We start from the raw sequence: 16,311 nt of genomic DNA, 5'->3' as shown, positions 1-16,311 counted from the left end.
CCTCACAGCTTTAGTCTTCTAAAGTATATTGTTTGAATTCAAGAAATAAAGTTTTAAAATAATTATTTGAATTTTTATTTTTTTCAATTATGCTATTATTTAGCTTACAATGCGTAATTCAAAATTTTTTTACTTTAAAAATTTTCCAATTAAAATTTTTATTTTTAAGCTTACATTTTTAATTTAAAGAATTTTTAAATTCTTTCTTAAAGACTTGAACAAATAGAAAATAAAAGCCTTTGATGTTGAAAATTTTTGATAAAAAAAAACATTTTTATTTAATAAATAAATAATTTTATTTATTTGTCTGTACTTTAAGCAATCAAATGTGGACAAAAACGATTTGACAAATTTTTATTTAAAACAAGTAAATTGAAACCAAATATTTAAAAGTAAAGAATCTTGAACTGAATTGTTTTGCATAGAAAGCCTGGAATCGTTAAAATTTTGAAAAGCCTTTAAAATTTGAACGTTACAATTTTAATTGTTGTATTTGAAAAATGCTTAGTTTGTGAGTGAAATTTTTAAATTTTGATGTTTAGGAGTTTTCAAGATTAAAAATTATCACGCAAATTTTAGAAAGTTTTCTTAAAATCTTCTAGAATCTTTTTTGAAAATGTTTTTTAAATCTTTGAAAAAATTTTTAAATATTCTCTTAAAATAATTTTTCAAAATGAAAAATTATTTTTAATTTTCCTATGAATCTCAAGAAAATGTTTTTATTCTTGTGAAGCCTTTCACAATTCTTGAAAAGAATCTAATTTTTTTTGTTTAAAATCTGCATTTTGTTTGATATTAGGCTATCATTTCAAGTTTTACATTAAGTTTGAATCTTTTCAAAATTTCTACATATCTCTTAAAATTACTTAAATTTCGCCTACAAATAATAAATGTTCAAATGTTATTTATACGTCCAAATTGTGAAGAAATTTTCTAAAATGTGCAGGATTTTCTGCAAATTGTAGAAAAAATTCAATTAATTTTAAAAGATATTTAGAAGTTCCGTCAAAATTTCCAAAATAATTTTAAATTTAAAACAACTTCTAGATTTCTCAAGAATTTGAAATAAAATTTTGAAGCTTTCCAAGGATGTTTAAACTGTTAGTACCTTCAATTTTATACACGTAAATTATTGAGCATTTTAATACAACATTTTTTAATTAAAAACTTTTAAATTTCAATTTTAAAAGTTCGGCTATTTGGTGAAAATTTGGTTTTTCTTTGGCTGAATATTAATTATTTTTTTAACTGAAAATGTAACTAACTATTCCAGTTGAATATTCCATCAATTTAGTTAAAAATGTATGCCTTTCATTGAACATTAATTTTTTCACTAAAGATTTAACTATTACATTTTTTGTTGAAAAATTATCTTTTTTAGTTGAAAATTCGTCTTTTGGTAGAAATTAATCTTCTTTGTTGAAAATGTAACTTTTTTTTAAGATTATGGTTTTCATAGAAAGTAATTTTTTTTTAATTGAAAATGATACTATTTGTATTGAATATTTCATCATTTTAGTTAAAAATTCATCTCTGGTTGAACTTTAATTTTTTAACCGATAATCTAACTATTCAATGTTTGGCTGACAATTTTTTAATTTTTTTTTTTAGTTTGTAAATTCATGTATGTTGTTGAAAATTCGTCTTTTTTGGTAGAAATTAATCTTTTAGGTTGAAAAATTAATCACTTTCTTTGAAAACTTGCTGTTTCGTTATGCAAAATTAATTTTTTCACCTGAGAATTTAACTTTCATTTTTGGAAAATTTAATTACGTGCTTCAAAGTTAAGTTCTTTTGTTAAACATGTTTTTTTTCAGTTAAAGCATCATTATTTTAATTAAAAATTCATCTCTGGTAGAAAAATGAGTTATTTTGTTGAAAACTCTTTTTATGTGTGACTGAAAATTAATTTTTTTTAACGAAAAATGTAACTAACTATTTTAGTTATATATTCCATGATTTTAGTTCAAAATTGATCTTATTCGTTGAATATTACTTTTTTAACTGACCATTTAAGTATTGAATTTTTTGTTGAAGAATGATATTTTTAATCGAAAATTCGTCTTTTTTTGTGGAAATTAATCTTTTTGGTTGAAAATTAATATTTGTAATTGAAATTTTAATTATTTTATTTAAATATTCATCATTTTAGTTCAAAATTAATCATTTTATTTAAAAATTTATTTATCTGGTTGAACATTTTGTTTTTAAATAAAATGTAACTATTCATTTTTTTGCGAAAACTTAAACTATTCCAGTTAATGATTAATCATTTAAAGTTGAAATTTATTAGATTTGTTGAATATTAATGTTTTACTTAAAAATGTAACTATTCAATTTTTTGTTGAAAAATCATTTTTTCTAATCGGAAGTTCGTCTTTTTGACAAGAAATTTATATTGTTGGTTGAAAATTCAATTATTCCGGTTAAAAAATCATCATTTTAGTTTGAAATTTAGCTATTCTATTTGAAGATTTATCGTTTTAATTACAAAATTTATCATTTGAGTTAAAAAATGTGTTTCTTTGGTTAAACATTATTTTTTTAACTAAAAATTTAACTTCATTTTTGTGGTTGACAATTTATTTTTTTTTATTGAGAAATTATTATTTTTAAATTGAAAATTCGCCTTTTTGGGTATAAATTAATATTTTTGGTTGAAAATTCAATTGTTCTAGTTAAAAATTTGTCATTTAATAGAAAATTAATCATTTTAGTGTAAAATTCAACTATTCCATTTGAAGACTCATAATTTTAATTTAAAATTCATCATTTTATTAAAAAATTAATTTCTTTGGTTGAACATTGCTTTTGAAACTGAACATTAAAATTGTGGTTGAAAATTTGTCTTTTTTTTTAGAAAGTAATCATCTTGGTCAAAAATTCATCTTTGTAGTAGAAAATTCAATTATTTTTGTTAAAAATTTATCATTTTAGTTGAAAATTAATAATTTTAGCTTAAAATTCATCTTTTTTATTTGAAGATTCATAATTTTTATTCAAAATTTATTATTTTAGTTAAAAATTAATTTTTTTGATTGAAGATTATTTTTGTAACTGAAAATTTAAATTTGTGGTTGACAATTTGTCTTTTTTTATTGAAAAATTATCTTTTTTAATCGAAAATTCTTCTTTTTTGTTAGAAAGTAATCATCTTGGTCAAAAATTCATTTTATAGTAGAAAATTCAATTATTTTTGTTAAAAATTTATCATTTTAGTTGAAAATTAATAATTTTAGCTTAAAATTCATCTTTTTCATTTGAAGATTCATAATTTTTAATAAAAATTTCTCATTTTATTTAAAAATGTATTTATTTGGTTCAACATTTTTTCTTTTTTAACTGAAAGTTGAACTATTCATTTTGTGGTTGACAATAGATCTTTTTTTAGTTGAAAATTAATTTTTTTCTTTATTTGAAAATTCTTTTTTGGTAGAAATTAATGTTCTTAGTTTAAATTCATATGTTGGGTTGAAATCTTTACTATATTTCAGTGGAAGATTTATGATTTTAGTTGAAAATTCTTCATTTTCATTGAAAATTAATTTTTTCAAATGTAAATGTAACTGTTCCGTTCTGCGTTAAAAATGTTTATTTTTCAGCCAAAAGTATCAACTACTCTGTTGAAAATTAGTCTTTTGTAGTTCAAGATTCATCTGATTCAATTGAATTTTTTATATATTAAAACTAGTTAGTTGAAAGTTAAACTCTTGTTAAAAAATAATCATTTTGGTTTAAAATTGATCTTTTCCCGTTGAAGATTCATAATTTTATATGACAATTCATCACTTAGGTTGCATTTTTTTGTTTGGAAATGACTTTTTCTTTCATCTATAAACAAATTATTCCATTTTTTGTTGAAAAATGATATTTTTTTAGTTCAAAATTCAACTGTTTCATTGAAAATTGATCTTTTTCATTTGAAAATTCAACTATTTGATACAGTGAAAAATTATACGTAGAGAAACCCTGGATTAGTTAGGGAATTTTTTTCCAGGATTTGAGTAGACATCCTGATATACTGCTTTTCATTTTTTTTTAAATTTCTTTTCTCTTAAGAACTGTGAGGTCTGTTATACTTCTAGAACTTCCTAAATTCTTAATTTTTACTAAAGAAGCTGTAACAGCTGCTGCTTATTCGAATATACCTAACGTTTGAAAAGGTAAACCGTAGTCTTAAGAAATTATCCGTCAACTTGGTGCTCTGCGATTCTTTTTCTAATCAAGTAGAAGTACGCCTTGTTCCTTAAGATGCAGCGCAAGAGAAGGAGAATCGTCATCATTCGAAAGGCACAGGACAATTAGGAGGGAGACATGCGAGCTCTACACTGCAGGAAAAGAACGATGATCTTATTCCAATCTCGAGTGACAGCGACATGGAACTCGTCGGGCTGGCAGAAAGCACAGTTCGTGCAAAGTCGAGTAAAGTGAAGAAAAAGAGAAAAAAGCGAAGACCTCGGTCGTCTTCTTCTCTGCAAGTCGAGGAAGAGCCCGCAAAGGTACACGAAATCATTGAAACTATGACTATTATCAAACACAATCCGACATCTTCGAAGGAGAATCGGTTGCTCAAAACACGTCACAGGACAAAAAGTCCAGTTGTCGTTCCAAAAACGAGATCTTCTCCAAGGAAGCACAGATCGCCTCCAGTGAGACCACCTCGGCCTGCAATCAAGAAAACGCGATCATCAGCTGCACCCGTTAAATCAGCAGTGACGAGAAAATCTCCAAGAAGACTCAAATCACCAAGAAGATTGGTGAATCCGGTGCACAAAAAGGTCCGGAAACATTCATCACCATCCAAGGTAACGTCTTCTCCATCGAATGACGTGAGATTTACCAAGTTGTTGAAAAAAGTCAGACAGTTGGACATGGTAGGCACTCGGAAAAATGATAAAGTTTCGAGTCAAGCCAAGGAGCATGGATCGTCTCTGAAAGAGAAGTTGAGCAATATACTCAAGTCTACGACAGAGTCGAACGAAAGTGTCGCTAATCAAGTGAAAGAGGATGCCAGCGATCAGAAGAAAGTGGAGAAGGGCGAGGAGGATGATGATTTGAATGCCTTGAGGCAGAAGGCTTTGGAGACGAAGCAAAGTAAAACGAGCAAAAGCCAAGAATCACTCAACACTGAATCGGATATCAAAGGAAGCAGTAATAACGAAGATGATAACGATGAGGATTTGCAGTTGCGATTGATCGCTCTTCGTTCTGCGGTTTATAAAAAACACCACAATCGAGTTCAACGGCGTGAAAAGTCGTCGAAAAAGAAGTCTCCCGTCCGAAGAGCCGAGAGTCCATTCAGCGACAGTTTCATAAACAATGTCACTGACATTGATGATGAGAGTCCTTCAATTTCGCCGAGAAGATCACCAGCAATGAAGGACTGTATGAGTCTAGAAGACATGGAGTTGGATTCTGATTTAGAAAGAGGCGAAGAATTTGACGATGCTCCCTATTCGCCTACCGATGAAATTAACAGTGAATTGATTTTAGAGGCGGAGCAATTGGGTCTTGATGCGACAGATGTTTCCTTAATTAACATCAATAGTCGCGTTAGGTTTTCGTCTCCTGTAGCCAGTACCGAGCGAGAATCTACTCCTTCCACTCCCTCGTTAGGAAATCTTTTTTGCAGTTCCAGCTATTCCACGACAACTTTAAATTCCGATTTTATGTATCCCACCTCACACAGCACCATCTCATCCGACTCTCCTACTAAAGATACTCATATTAGAATGCCAAATGAGGAGAGGCCATATTCTCCTTCCGACACTCCAGTTTATGATCCGGATTTATCATATTCTCTCTTACCCCCAAATATTGTCAATAGTAATCTGACAGAAAATCACAAGTATGTGAATAATTTAGGAGTTAATCAATTGCATTCGAGTCTCATGCGGCCCGTGGAACCGTTAGAAATAGGTAAGATCAATTTTCCGGACGATTTATTATCGCATTCCATGAATTCGATGATGCCCGGTGATCTGATAGCAGGCGATGACTTTCCGGACACTGATTTAGATGGAAGTCCTCTGGTGCCAATGGAGCAGGATTCAGGCGCAGACTATCACATTCCAGAACATCTCTCTTATCAGATGCTCCAGCCTTCCTATCAGCCTCTTTATTTGCGAAACTCGCCAAACCTTCACCATGGAATGAATCAAATGCCGAGTTTAATTGGCAAACCTCTGGTGCCTGCGCCAGTTTCGAGACTAAATAATTTGCATCAGGAGCCGAATAAAGCAGCTCATCTCTCTATAAGGAAGCAAGAAACACAAGAGCTCGCTTCATCCAAAAAACAGACTGCCCAGAATGTGGGAGTCTTTGATCAATTTGGAGGAAGGTCTATGTCTGACATAAGCGAAAATGTAATTGAGAAGAGCATGGAGGAGAATGAAAACGATAAAGTTGTAAATAGTCCTGAAGATGAGACGCTCGATTCGCACAGGAAGAGAAAGAAAATTCGAAAAAAGAGGAGAAACTCGAGAAAGAGTCCAAGTGAACCTGAAGAAATGATGACAAATTCTGTGGAACAAGTGTCTGCAAAGCGGTTGAAATCTGTTGAGACTGAAAGGATTGTTGAAGTCAATAGTGTAGATGTAAATAAATCAAAGGCCAATAAATTAGAGAAAAGTGTAGAAACTGTGAAAGTGAGTGTAGACAGTAATGTGGAACATGCAAACAGGCGACAATATGATCCTTATAATAACAATATAACAATCGTCGATGGCCAGCTCTCTGTATCGAAAAATAGTATTAAAGACACGGATGCTGATTCAAAAGCATCTGAGGGACCGAGGAGAAGAAGCATCGACGAAGACGAAGAAGCGCTCCGAGCGAGTTTGCTTGCTTCTTTGGCAAGTCGCACAAAATCTGCAGAAAGTGTTGTAAACAAATCTGAAAACACGGCGCCGAAAGTTGCTGTAACTAAGACCAACAATGCAACAACAAATAAGCCTGCCCAGAATATTCAAAGGAGGCAGACTAACAGTCTTCCGGCGGCTCCAAAGAAAAATATACACTTGAATTCATCAGTGGCTGCCGGCGCTAAACAAGCTGCAAAAGTGCCAGTCAATAATTCCGAAGCGAGCAATTCGATTTTAGGGAAAAGGCGTTCCAATTCAGTGCTGGTCATCTCTCCGAAGAAAATTGCGAAAAAGACCGTGATTCCGGCAAGTATAAAAGTCGTGAATAATGCGAAACGCTACCAGAATTCGCTGATTCAGAAACGGCTGAATCTGCAGAAGTTAAACGCGTTCAGTGTTAGGAAAATTATAGCCAATCGGTCGTTGCGCGTTCTCAATCGAAATGAAAATACTCGATCAATTAGTCCGAATGTGTCTGCGTTTAAGAATGGCGAACGGTTTATTATAAATTTGAATTCGGACTCGGATAGTGATTCAAATTCGGATGGGAAGTATTCCAAAGTCGCTGTCGCGAGCAAACGTAGTGTAGAGAAATGTCAGCCCCTCACGATTCCTACGACGGAGTTTGAAAAAAGCGTGGAACAATTTCTGCGCGATCAACGCAAGAAGCAGGAGACAGCAGCTGCCACTAAACCCGTCAATATCACTCTTGTAAAAAAACAAGGTCCTCCTGCTCCTGCTACTGCTGCTGCTGCTGCTGAAACGCCACCGAAGAAAGGAAAAGTTACTCTGCCTGCTACACCGCTGGTAAGAGTTTTTTATTCTCTGATATCACACGTTGGGTCAACCCAAAAGGACTTGCAACTCTTGGTTTTTTTCCCTGCCCTAAGATGTCCCACGATTATTTTCAGCCTAAAAACAAAAAATCGGCTGGACCTTTTCTAAAAAAAACTATTTTTTTTTTTTGAAGACGTTATTCAACATATTTTTCTGAAAATATCTTAAAAATTGGGTTTTACTGGCTCAAGATTTGTAGGTTAGCATCCAGAAAAGGCTGCAGGTCTTTAATATATTACAAGATCTTTTATATTTTCGAAAAATTGTGAAAAAAAGAGGAAAATCATTCGTATTTTAAAAATAGATTTTTTTCTAGCGGATTTCAGGTTCCGAAAATTTGTTCTAGAACTAATGTCTTCTAGAACTTCTAGAACTAATGTCTTCTAGAACTTCTAGAACTAATAGACGTTTCAAAGGATTAGAACTATTTTAAGATATTTTGAAAGATTTCAAGGCCATTCCCAAGTGGTTTTAATATTTCAAGAAATTTTAATATTTTAAGGGATTTAAAAAAAAATGTCGTGGTTTAAAAAAATGTCCTATCATTTCGGAAAATACAGAGAAATTTTATTGGAACTTTCTATACTTTTAAAATGATAATTTACAAGATTCCAAGGGACTTTATAAGATTTTTGAGAATTTAAAAAATTTTAAAGTTCTTAAAAAGCTTCTTATTTTAATCAATTTTACCTTTTTTCAACAATTTGAAATAATTTAAAAGAATTTTAAATTTTTACTTGATTTTAATCACTTAAGGGATTCGAAATATTTGAGGCTATTTTAAAAGATTCCAAGGCAATTTTAAGAGATTTAAAACATTTCAAGGGATTTTAAAGAATTAAAAATAATTTAGGGAGTTTTAAAACATTCCAAAGGAATTTTTAATGGATTTCAATTTGAAGGGATTTCAAAGGATTTTAAAGATTATCATGTATTTAAAAAAATGGTTTAGAGTGTTTTTTATAATATTATATTTATATTTTAACATAAATTTTATAGGGCTTTACATAATTTCCTGGTATTTCGAAAGATATGTAACGATTTTATAGGATCTGTAAGGTTTTAGAATATTGTAAAAGATTCCAATGAATTTTATCAGACTTCTGAGAATTTCAATGATTTAAAGGTATTTTAAAAGCTCTTTAAGTATTTTAGGATATTTTAAAAGATTCGAAGGATTTTTAAATTAATTAAACGGGTTTTAGTATATTTTAAAAAATTTCATGGAAATTGTAAGAGCTTTAAAAAAATTTCAAGGAATTTCAAAAGATTTGAAATATCTTAAGGCATTTTTAATATGTTTAAATAATTTGGTGTGATTCCGAAGGATTTTAAAGATTTAAGCGGATTTTTAATTTTCAAAAAGTTTGAAGCGATTTCAAGAGATTTTAAACATTATTGTATATTTTTGTTAAATTTCCAGAAATTGTCAAGCGATTTAAAAAATTGGCACAAGTTTCAAAAGATTTGAAATATTTTTGGGAATTTAAAACATTTATTTCGGTAATTTAAAGAGAATCTTTCGTTTGTAAAGAATTTTTTTAGAATTTTTGAAGAAATGGAACGATTTTTACAGAACTTACAAAGTTTTATTATATTTTGAAAGATATAAAGTGATTTTATCAGGTGTCCGAGGATTTCAGTCATTTTAAGGGATTTCAAAAGCTTTTAAAGTATTTTAATAAATTTTTAGGATTTCAGGAAATATCAAATTTTATAGAATTTCACGAGCGTTTATAATATTTTAATGGATTTCAAAGAATTTTTTCACAAAAGTGGAGGATTTCTTAAAGTTCCAATGATTCAAAGAGATTTTCAAATATATTTTGTGATTCTTTTAAAGTCATTTGAAATTCATCCTGAATTTTTTTATTTAATGGATATTTCTGATTTTTTTAAATAAAAAAAAAAAATCAAATTTTAACTCACTAAATTTTTATGAATTTCATAGAATTCTTTTCATTTCAAATAAATTCCTCTAAATATACTCAAATTTTACTGCAATTATTGTCATTTTCTGGATTTAAAATGTTTGTTACAATTGATTTGAATTCTTGTAAATCGAATTTTTTAAAATTTCTTTCAATCCAGAAGAAAATTAGTCACATTATTAATGCACATTAGGATTTTGGCCTTTGAATATCAATTGTCAGGGAAAATGAAAAATTAGTTAAGAAAATATCAGGAAATTTTAAAATAAAGTTTTTTATGGCCCTCAGAAGTTGATTTTGAGGGAATAACTTTTTCGAAACAGAACATTCTCTTCTTTTTTTAATATCGTATTTGAATCCTAAAAAGTATAATTAATTTGAAATCGTATCCGAAAAAAAATTATGCTCTTATTTACAGAGGTGTTCAGAATTCTTTTCTGAAAACGGGTGAATTAAGTAGGAATTCTTTTTTGGAAAATGAATGATTAAAATCCCAAAAAAATTGGGAAGACTTTTGTGACCTACAGGAATATAAAAAAATTTAATCTGCAAGCAAGAAACTTCTTAATCATTTTTTTAGCACGGCTAACCTACAGTATTTTTTGGATGCTAAATTAAGCTGTTTGGGAAAACAAAATTGCATTTAAGTTATTTTCATGAAAAAATGTTGATTAACTTCCTTCAAAAAAACCAAAAAAGAATTCGGCTTGAAATTATTAAAAGACATGCCAAGAGTGTGAAGAGAAAAAAACGGGAGGTGTAAGCTCTTTTTTGGTTGGAATGAGCCGAGACCCACCGTGATCAGAAGGAATCAGAAAAAAATTATAAAATGGCGCTGCAATCGAATTGACTGCAGAGCCGCCAAAATTTCATGTCCATATTCAAGAATAAATATTACGCTCTACACCAAGTCTTAATGGAAATTAAATGCTAATGGGGTTTTTTTTTTATTAATTACGATTATTTGTTATCCCACTTACACTTCAAGACAAAATTTTTCAATAATCGGTGTCATTTTCGAAAAAATGGCCTGGGTTCTTTTTTCAAAAGTCATATTTTTGCCCCTTTTCCAGAATTTGCAATGAAAAAAAAAACCAGTTAGAAACGTTAGGCAGCATTTACCATTTATTTTTAGGGAAATGTTTACATTTCATATTAATTAAATGATAAAATCGAATTTTATTTAACCCTGAAAGGGCACACTTCCGTAAAATTACATAAAGAGCATACTGGGTGTTAGATACCCAAGGGTTTTCAAACATGTACTATGGCGACGGTATTGGATAGTTTTTTTTACAAGAAAATTGATTAATGATGTTTAATCTATCTAGTTTAAGGTGAAAAAGGTTTCATAACAGTTTTTAAAATTGAAAGTAGTTTAAAAAAATTCTTTTTGGAAAAAAATTAAAAAATTACTTCTTTCTCTCTAAAATTCATAACTTTTAAAGTTTCTGTTACTTTTACTTAGCATTTTACTTGAATACTTCCGAAATGCGGTGCTTCAAAAATAAAATTAGTCTTATAGTATTCGTTCCAAAGAAGGTATTTATTCTAAACAATAAAAGCTTCAATCCAATGAAAAGGGAAACACCGTACTTTGCGTGATTAAACGATTTTATAGATCTTAAACTGCGTATAAAAATGATAAAAATCAAAATTACGTGAAAATGACATAGAAAAATAGGGTTTCATGTTATTTTTTTAGCTAGCGCCATATGTTCCATTTTCTTGAATTTGGTACGTTTTGTTAAAGCGCAAATAAGTCGCTGGGTACTGGAACCTGAACTTTATTCCAAGACAGTAAGAAATGGAGAGTTAGGAGTCGTAACATTTGAAGCATCCAGTTTTCTAACTTTAGATAGGCTTGTTTGCACTTTGACGTGAATCTTGTATCGAGATTATGTTATAGGCTGTTCGACACCTACCAGCATCTCAGCAAGAAGAATACCATCGGTTGAAGCAGCAGATCTTAGAACGTGAAAAATTAAAATTACAGAGATCGGGTCAATCTTCTGATTCTAATACTGTTACACCACCAGGTCCCCTTTCTCCAGCAGGACCAATAGCTTCCTCAAAGCAAAAAGCCGTCTCGACTGTTGTAAAAAACAATCTTCCAAAAGCTCTCTCAGACCCAAAAAGCTCTCCAGCAACTAATTTATTAGCTCCAAGTTCATCAAGCTTGACACTCGCTTCTCAAAAACCAAACTTGAGCATTCGAATCAAAAATGATGGCGTCTCGCCTACTAGGGTTTCAACTCTATCCACTTCAAAGAATTCACCAAATACGCAAAAATCCACTCAAGGGAATTCTCAAGAAGTCGCGAAAAATGTAGTGCCCAAGTTGGCAAATTTATCAGCTGTGAGTTCTTCTAGTTCCGCACTCGCTTCTCAAAAAGCAAATTTGAGCATTCGAATCAGGAATGATGGCGTCTCGCCTACCAGGGTTTCAACAATGCCGGTCTCGAGGAATTCTCCAAATACGCAGAAATCTACTCTAGGTAACATTCAAGAAGTCGCGAAAAATGTAGTGCCCAAATTGCCAAATTTATCAGCTGCGAGTTCTTCTAGTTCCGCACTCGCTTCTCAAAAAGCAAATTTGAGCATTCGAATCAGGAATGATGGCGTCTCGCCTACCAGGGTTTCAACAATGCCGGTCTCGAGGAATTCTCCAAATACGCAGAAATCTACTCTAGGTAATATTCAAGAAGTCGCGAAAAATGTAGTGCCCAAATTGCCAAATTTATCAGCTGCGAGTTCTTCTAGTTCCGCACTTGCTTCTCAAAAAGCAAATTTGAGCATTCGAATCCGGAATGATGGTGTCTTGCCAACTAGGATTTCAACTCTACCTGCTTCAAGGAATTCTCCGAATACTCAAAAATTTACTCAGGGAAATGTCCAGGGAAATATGCAAGGGAATTCTCAAGATGTGTCGAAAAATGTAGTGCCTAAGTTAGGAAGTTTGTTAGCTGCGAGTTCTTCTAGTTCTACACTTGCTTCTCAAAAACCAAACATGAGCATTCGAATTAGAAATGATGGTGTCTCGCCAACTCGACCTGCTTCAAGGAATTCTCCAAATACTCAAAAATCTGCGCAAGCGAATTGTCAAGAACTACCTGAAACAACAATGCCTAAGTTGAGAGTTTTGACTTGCGAACAAGTTAATAAGAAGTTTCTTCATGTAGGGGTGAACCAGAAAAATGGAAGGACAGTGATAGTGGGAAATATAAACTCGCCTGAAAAGAATGTCCCATCTGCTAAAAGAAGTGAGCTTGCTGATCAGAATGTTCGACAAAAACTAGCCGTTAGAATAGAGAACAGTAAAAAATTAAATGAAAATCTAATGCCAAACAAAAATAGTTCGGAAGCTTCATCTGCAAATACATCAAAAAGTAAAGGAGATAAAACGTATGATTCGGAGGCATCAACTCTCATTTTGTCAAGTAGTGGTACGAATGTTAGGAATAGAAGTAGAGTGGTGGATAGAAGTGTTGATTCGGAAACTTCAACCCTGGTCTTATCTCAAAGTGGCTCATCTATTAGCAACGAGATCAGCAGCGCAGGTAATTCCAACACGAGAATCATTAGCGCTAATGCGAAGACATCTCTTGATTTGGAAAAAGCTAGCACTTTGGTCATTTCGGATGAAACACCGGATAGAAGATCGATACCACCGGCAGCAACATCGACTGTTTTGAAAGCACCTCTTGTCAAGGAAGCCACTGCTGCCAAAGTGTCAATTGATGCGAATACATCTAATTTTTCTCAAGAATCTACTGTTGCCGAAGCACCATTTGTTTTGAATGACCCTGTTCTTACGAAAACATCAAATGTTTCAGAAGAGCCTACAGTTTCAAATCCACCGACAGAAAAAATAATTAATTCTACAGCTGCGAGTTCGACAATTAGATCTAAATCGATTAGAGCAGCTGATACAGAAATAGTAGTGCCAAGTTCGTCAGGAGGAAGCTTAAAAGAGAAAAGTGTTGCTTTAGCATCATCGGAAACGACAATGAATTCGGAAGTTTCTGCAATATCTACACCAGGTTTAACATCTAAATCAAGTGCACCAGCTGATGAGGAACAGTCAGTAGAAAACACTTCTGGAGAGAAATTGAAAGGAAAAGGAGTTACGCAGAAGGCGTCTAAAGCTGATAGTGAAAAATGTAATGAATGGGATGAAATTAAAGACGATGTTACGTCTGTGGTAGAGAAATTATTGAAGTTAGATAAGGAAGAGCAAAAGAGGAAGTTGGTGGAGGTAGAACAGGATTTAGTTGCAAAACGGTAAGATGTATTCTCAGTATTTTATTGTGTCTATTGGGAATAGTTAGATTGCGATACGCCACCTGGTGAAAAAATTTGTACTAGCAAGAATAGGAACGATTTTAAAGATTTATTTTAATTTGTGCATAAAAGTGTTTTAATAATTTTTTTGTGGAGTTTAAAGTATTTATTAGATAATAAAAATAAGTCTTTATTGGAAACATAGTGTTTTAGATGGAATTTACAAATTATACAGTGAAAAACCACACTTTTTGACAGAAATATTTTTCTAAAAAAAAAAACATTATTGTTCTCTTTATTGTGATTTTCAAAAAATTATAAACTTAAATGGACTTATTTTGAAGCAAAAATGAACTGAAAGTAAATTTTTATTAATTTATAAATTAAATATTTACTGTTAAAGAATCTAATCTAAAAGTTAGGTTAGAACTCGTATTTAAATTCCAGTCGTCTATTATTTGTATTCTTATTATAATATGGATAAAATTTGTCACTGCATACATTAATTAAAGTTTAGTTAAGCTAGCAGTGCATTGAAACTCACATGAAATGATGAAATAATTGTATTTTTTTTTAAATCTATTTCACAAAAATGTGGGTTTTCACCGTTCAAGATGGAAATTCTATCTAAGACTATTTGTTTCCGATGAATATTTATTTTTACTATTCAATCGTGGTTTTATAGTTCACAAAAAATCGTTAAAACACTTATGCAAAATTTAAAATACATGCTTAAAATTGTACCTACTCTTTCTAGTTCCATTTTTCGGCACCATGCGGCGAAATGGTAGACCACCATTCTCAATTGGTTTATTTTTTATTCTTCTTTTAAATATCCAATAAGGGAGCTTAAATTACGCAACAGCTCTTGAAAATGATCTTTTTTTAGTTATAGATTTTATTATTTGCTTGAAAATTTAACAATTTTCATAAAAAAGACATCGTTTTTGGTTGAAAGTTCAACTGTTTTGTTAAAAATTCGGTTCATGTCATATTTTATTTATTGTATTTATTCTTAATAAATATAAATATATCAATATTTATTATACTTATTTTATTCGTTCTTGTTTAATATTCATATCTTGTTACTGATAGGTCAACTGATTTTTTTTTTAATGAAAACTATTTTTTCTGAAAATTTATCTTTTTGATTTAAAATTTCATCTTTTTCAGTAGAAAAATTGCATCTTTCTTGGAGGAAAATGGAACTGTTTTGTTGAAAATTAAATGATTTCCTCGAAAATTTACTTTATGTTTAAAATTCTTATTTTTGTGTTGAAAAGTCAATTGAAATCTTTTTGGATGAAAATTTAAAACTGTTTATTTTAATTTGTCTTTTTGATTTAAAAATGCACCTTGTTTCAATCGAGTTTTCATTTTTCTTGGACAAAAATTCAACTGTTTGATTAAAAATTTAACACGCTTAAAAAGTCATGCTTTTTGGTTAAAAATTTGACTATTTAGCTAAAAATTAACTTATTGTTCACGATTCTTATTTTAGTGTTGGAAACCGAACTGAAATCTTCTTTGGATACAAATTTAACTAACTTAAAAAATTTTTTTTTTATTCCTCTGTTTTAAAGTTTGTCTTTTGGATCTTAAAATTCTGCTGTTTCGTTGCAAATTTAACTATATCGTAAAAAAATTACTTTTTATTTAAAATTTATATTTAGGTGTTGAAAAATGATCACAAATTTCTCTTGGATGAAAGTTTAACGTTAAAAAAACGCATAGTTTTTTATTAAAAATTTACCTGTTTCAGTACAAATTTCATCTTTTTTTTTAAAATAAAAATGCAACTATTTGGTAAATAGTTCAACTATTTTGTTAAAAAATTCATATTTTGATCTTGAAAAGTCAAATGGAATCTTTTTTTTTTGATAAAATTTAACTATTCTTTTTTTAAGATTGATCTTTTTTTAGTTGAAAATTCTCCTGTTTTAGTAAAAAAAAAAATAATTTTCTTGATTTGAAATTTCATGTTTGTTCGGTGAAAATGTATGAGTTTCTTGGAAAATTAATTTTTTGATGAAAAGTCATATTTTGGTTTCGAAGATTGAACAATTTAGATCAACTTTTTTTTCTTTCCGAGTGGGAAATCTTTTATTGTTGAATATTGGTATTTTTGCTCTTAAAATTCGTTTTTTTTTTTTAAATACAAATTTCATCTTTTTTGATTGAGATATAAACTATGACCTTTTTTGTTTAAATTTATCCATTTAGGTTGAAAATTCAATTCTTTTCTTGAAAATTTATCTTTTTTAGTTGAAAATTCATCTGTTTTTGTAGAAAATTGTCTTTAAGGGCATGCGACACAGTGGAATTCCTACATTACCAACCTCTTTTTTCTATTGAACAAAATTTTTTTTTGAACCATAGAACTTTTTTTGTAAATC

At 30.3% G+C, this 16,311-nt stretch overlaps 1 protein-coding gene across 3 annotated transcripts in view; it reads left to right on the top strand.

Moving 5' to 3' along the window:
• LOC117168698 (serine-rich adhesin for platelets-like) overlaps nucleotides 1-16,311 on the top strand; it is a 46,290-nt gene that overhangs the window by 8,827 nt on the left and 21,152 nt on the right. For all 3 annotated transcript variants that reach the window (XR_004466541.1, XR_004466540.1, XM_033354384.1), the window contains exons 2-3: nucleotides 4,252-7,670; nucleotides 11,541-13,915. Coding sequence is in view for 1 of the 3 variants with exons in the window: in XM_033354384.1 (XP_033210275.1) it covers nucleotides 4,252-7,670; nucleotides 11,541-13,915 (5,794 nt within the window). In the remaining 2 variants the exon portion in view is untranslated. The remainder of the gene's footprint in view (nucleotides 1-4,251; nucleotides 7,671-11,540; nucleotides 13,916-16,311) is intronic.

The sequence above is a fragment of the Belonocnema kinseyi genome, chromosome 3, assembly GCF_010883055.1.
Source record: "Belonocnema kinseyi isolate 2016_QV_RU_SX_M_011 chromosome 3, B_treatae_v1, whole genome shotgun sequence".
Taxonomy (NCBI): domain Eukaryota; kingdom Metazoa; phylum Arthropoda; class Insecta; order Hymenoptera; family Cynipidae; genus Belonocnema; species Belonocnema kinseyi.
This window is presented reverse-complemented; position numbering and strand designations above follow the sequence as displayed.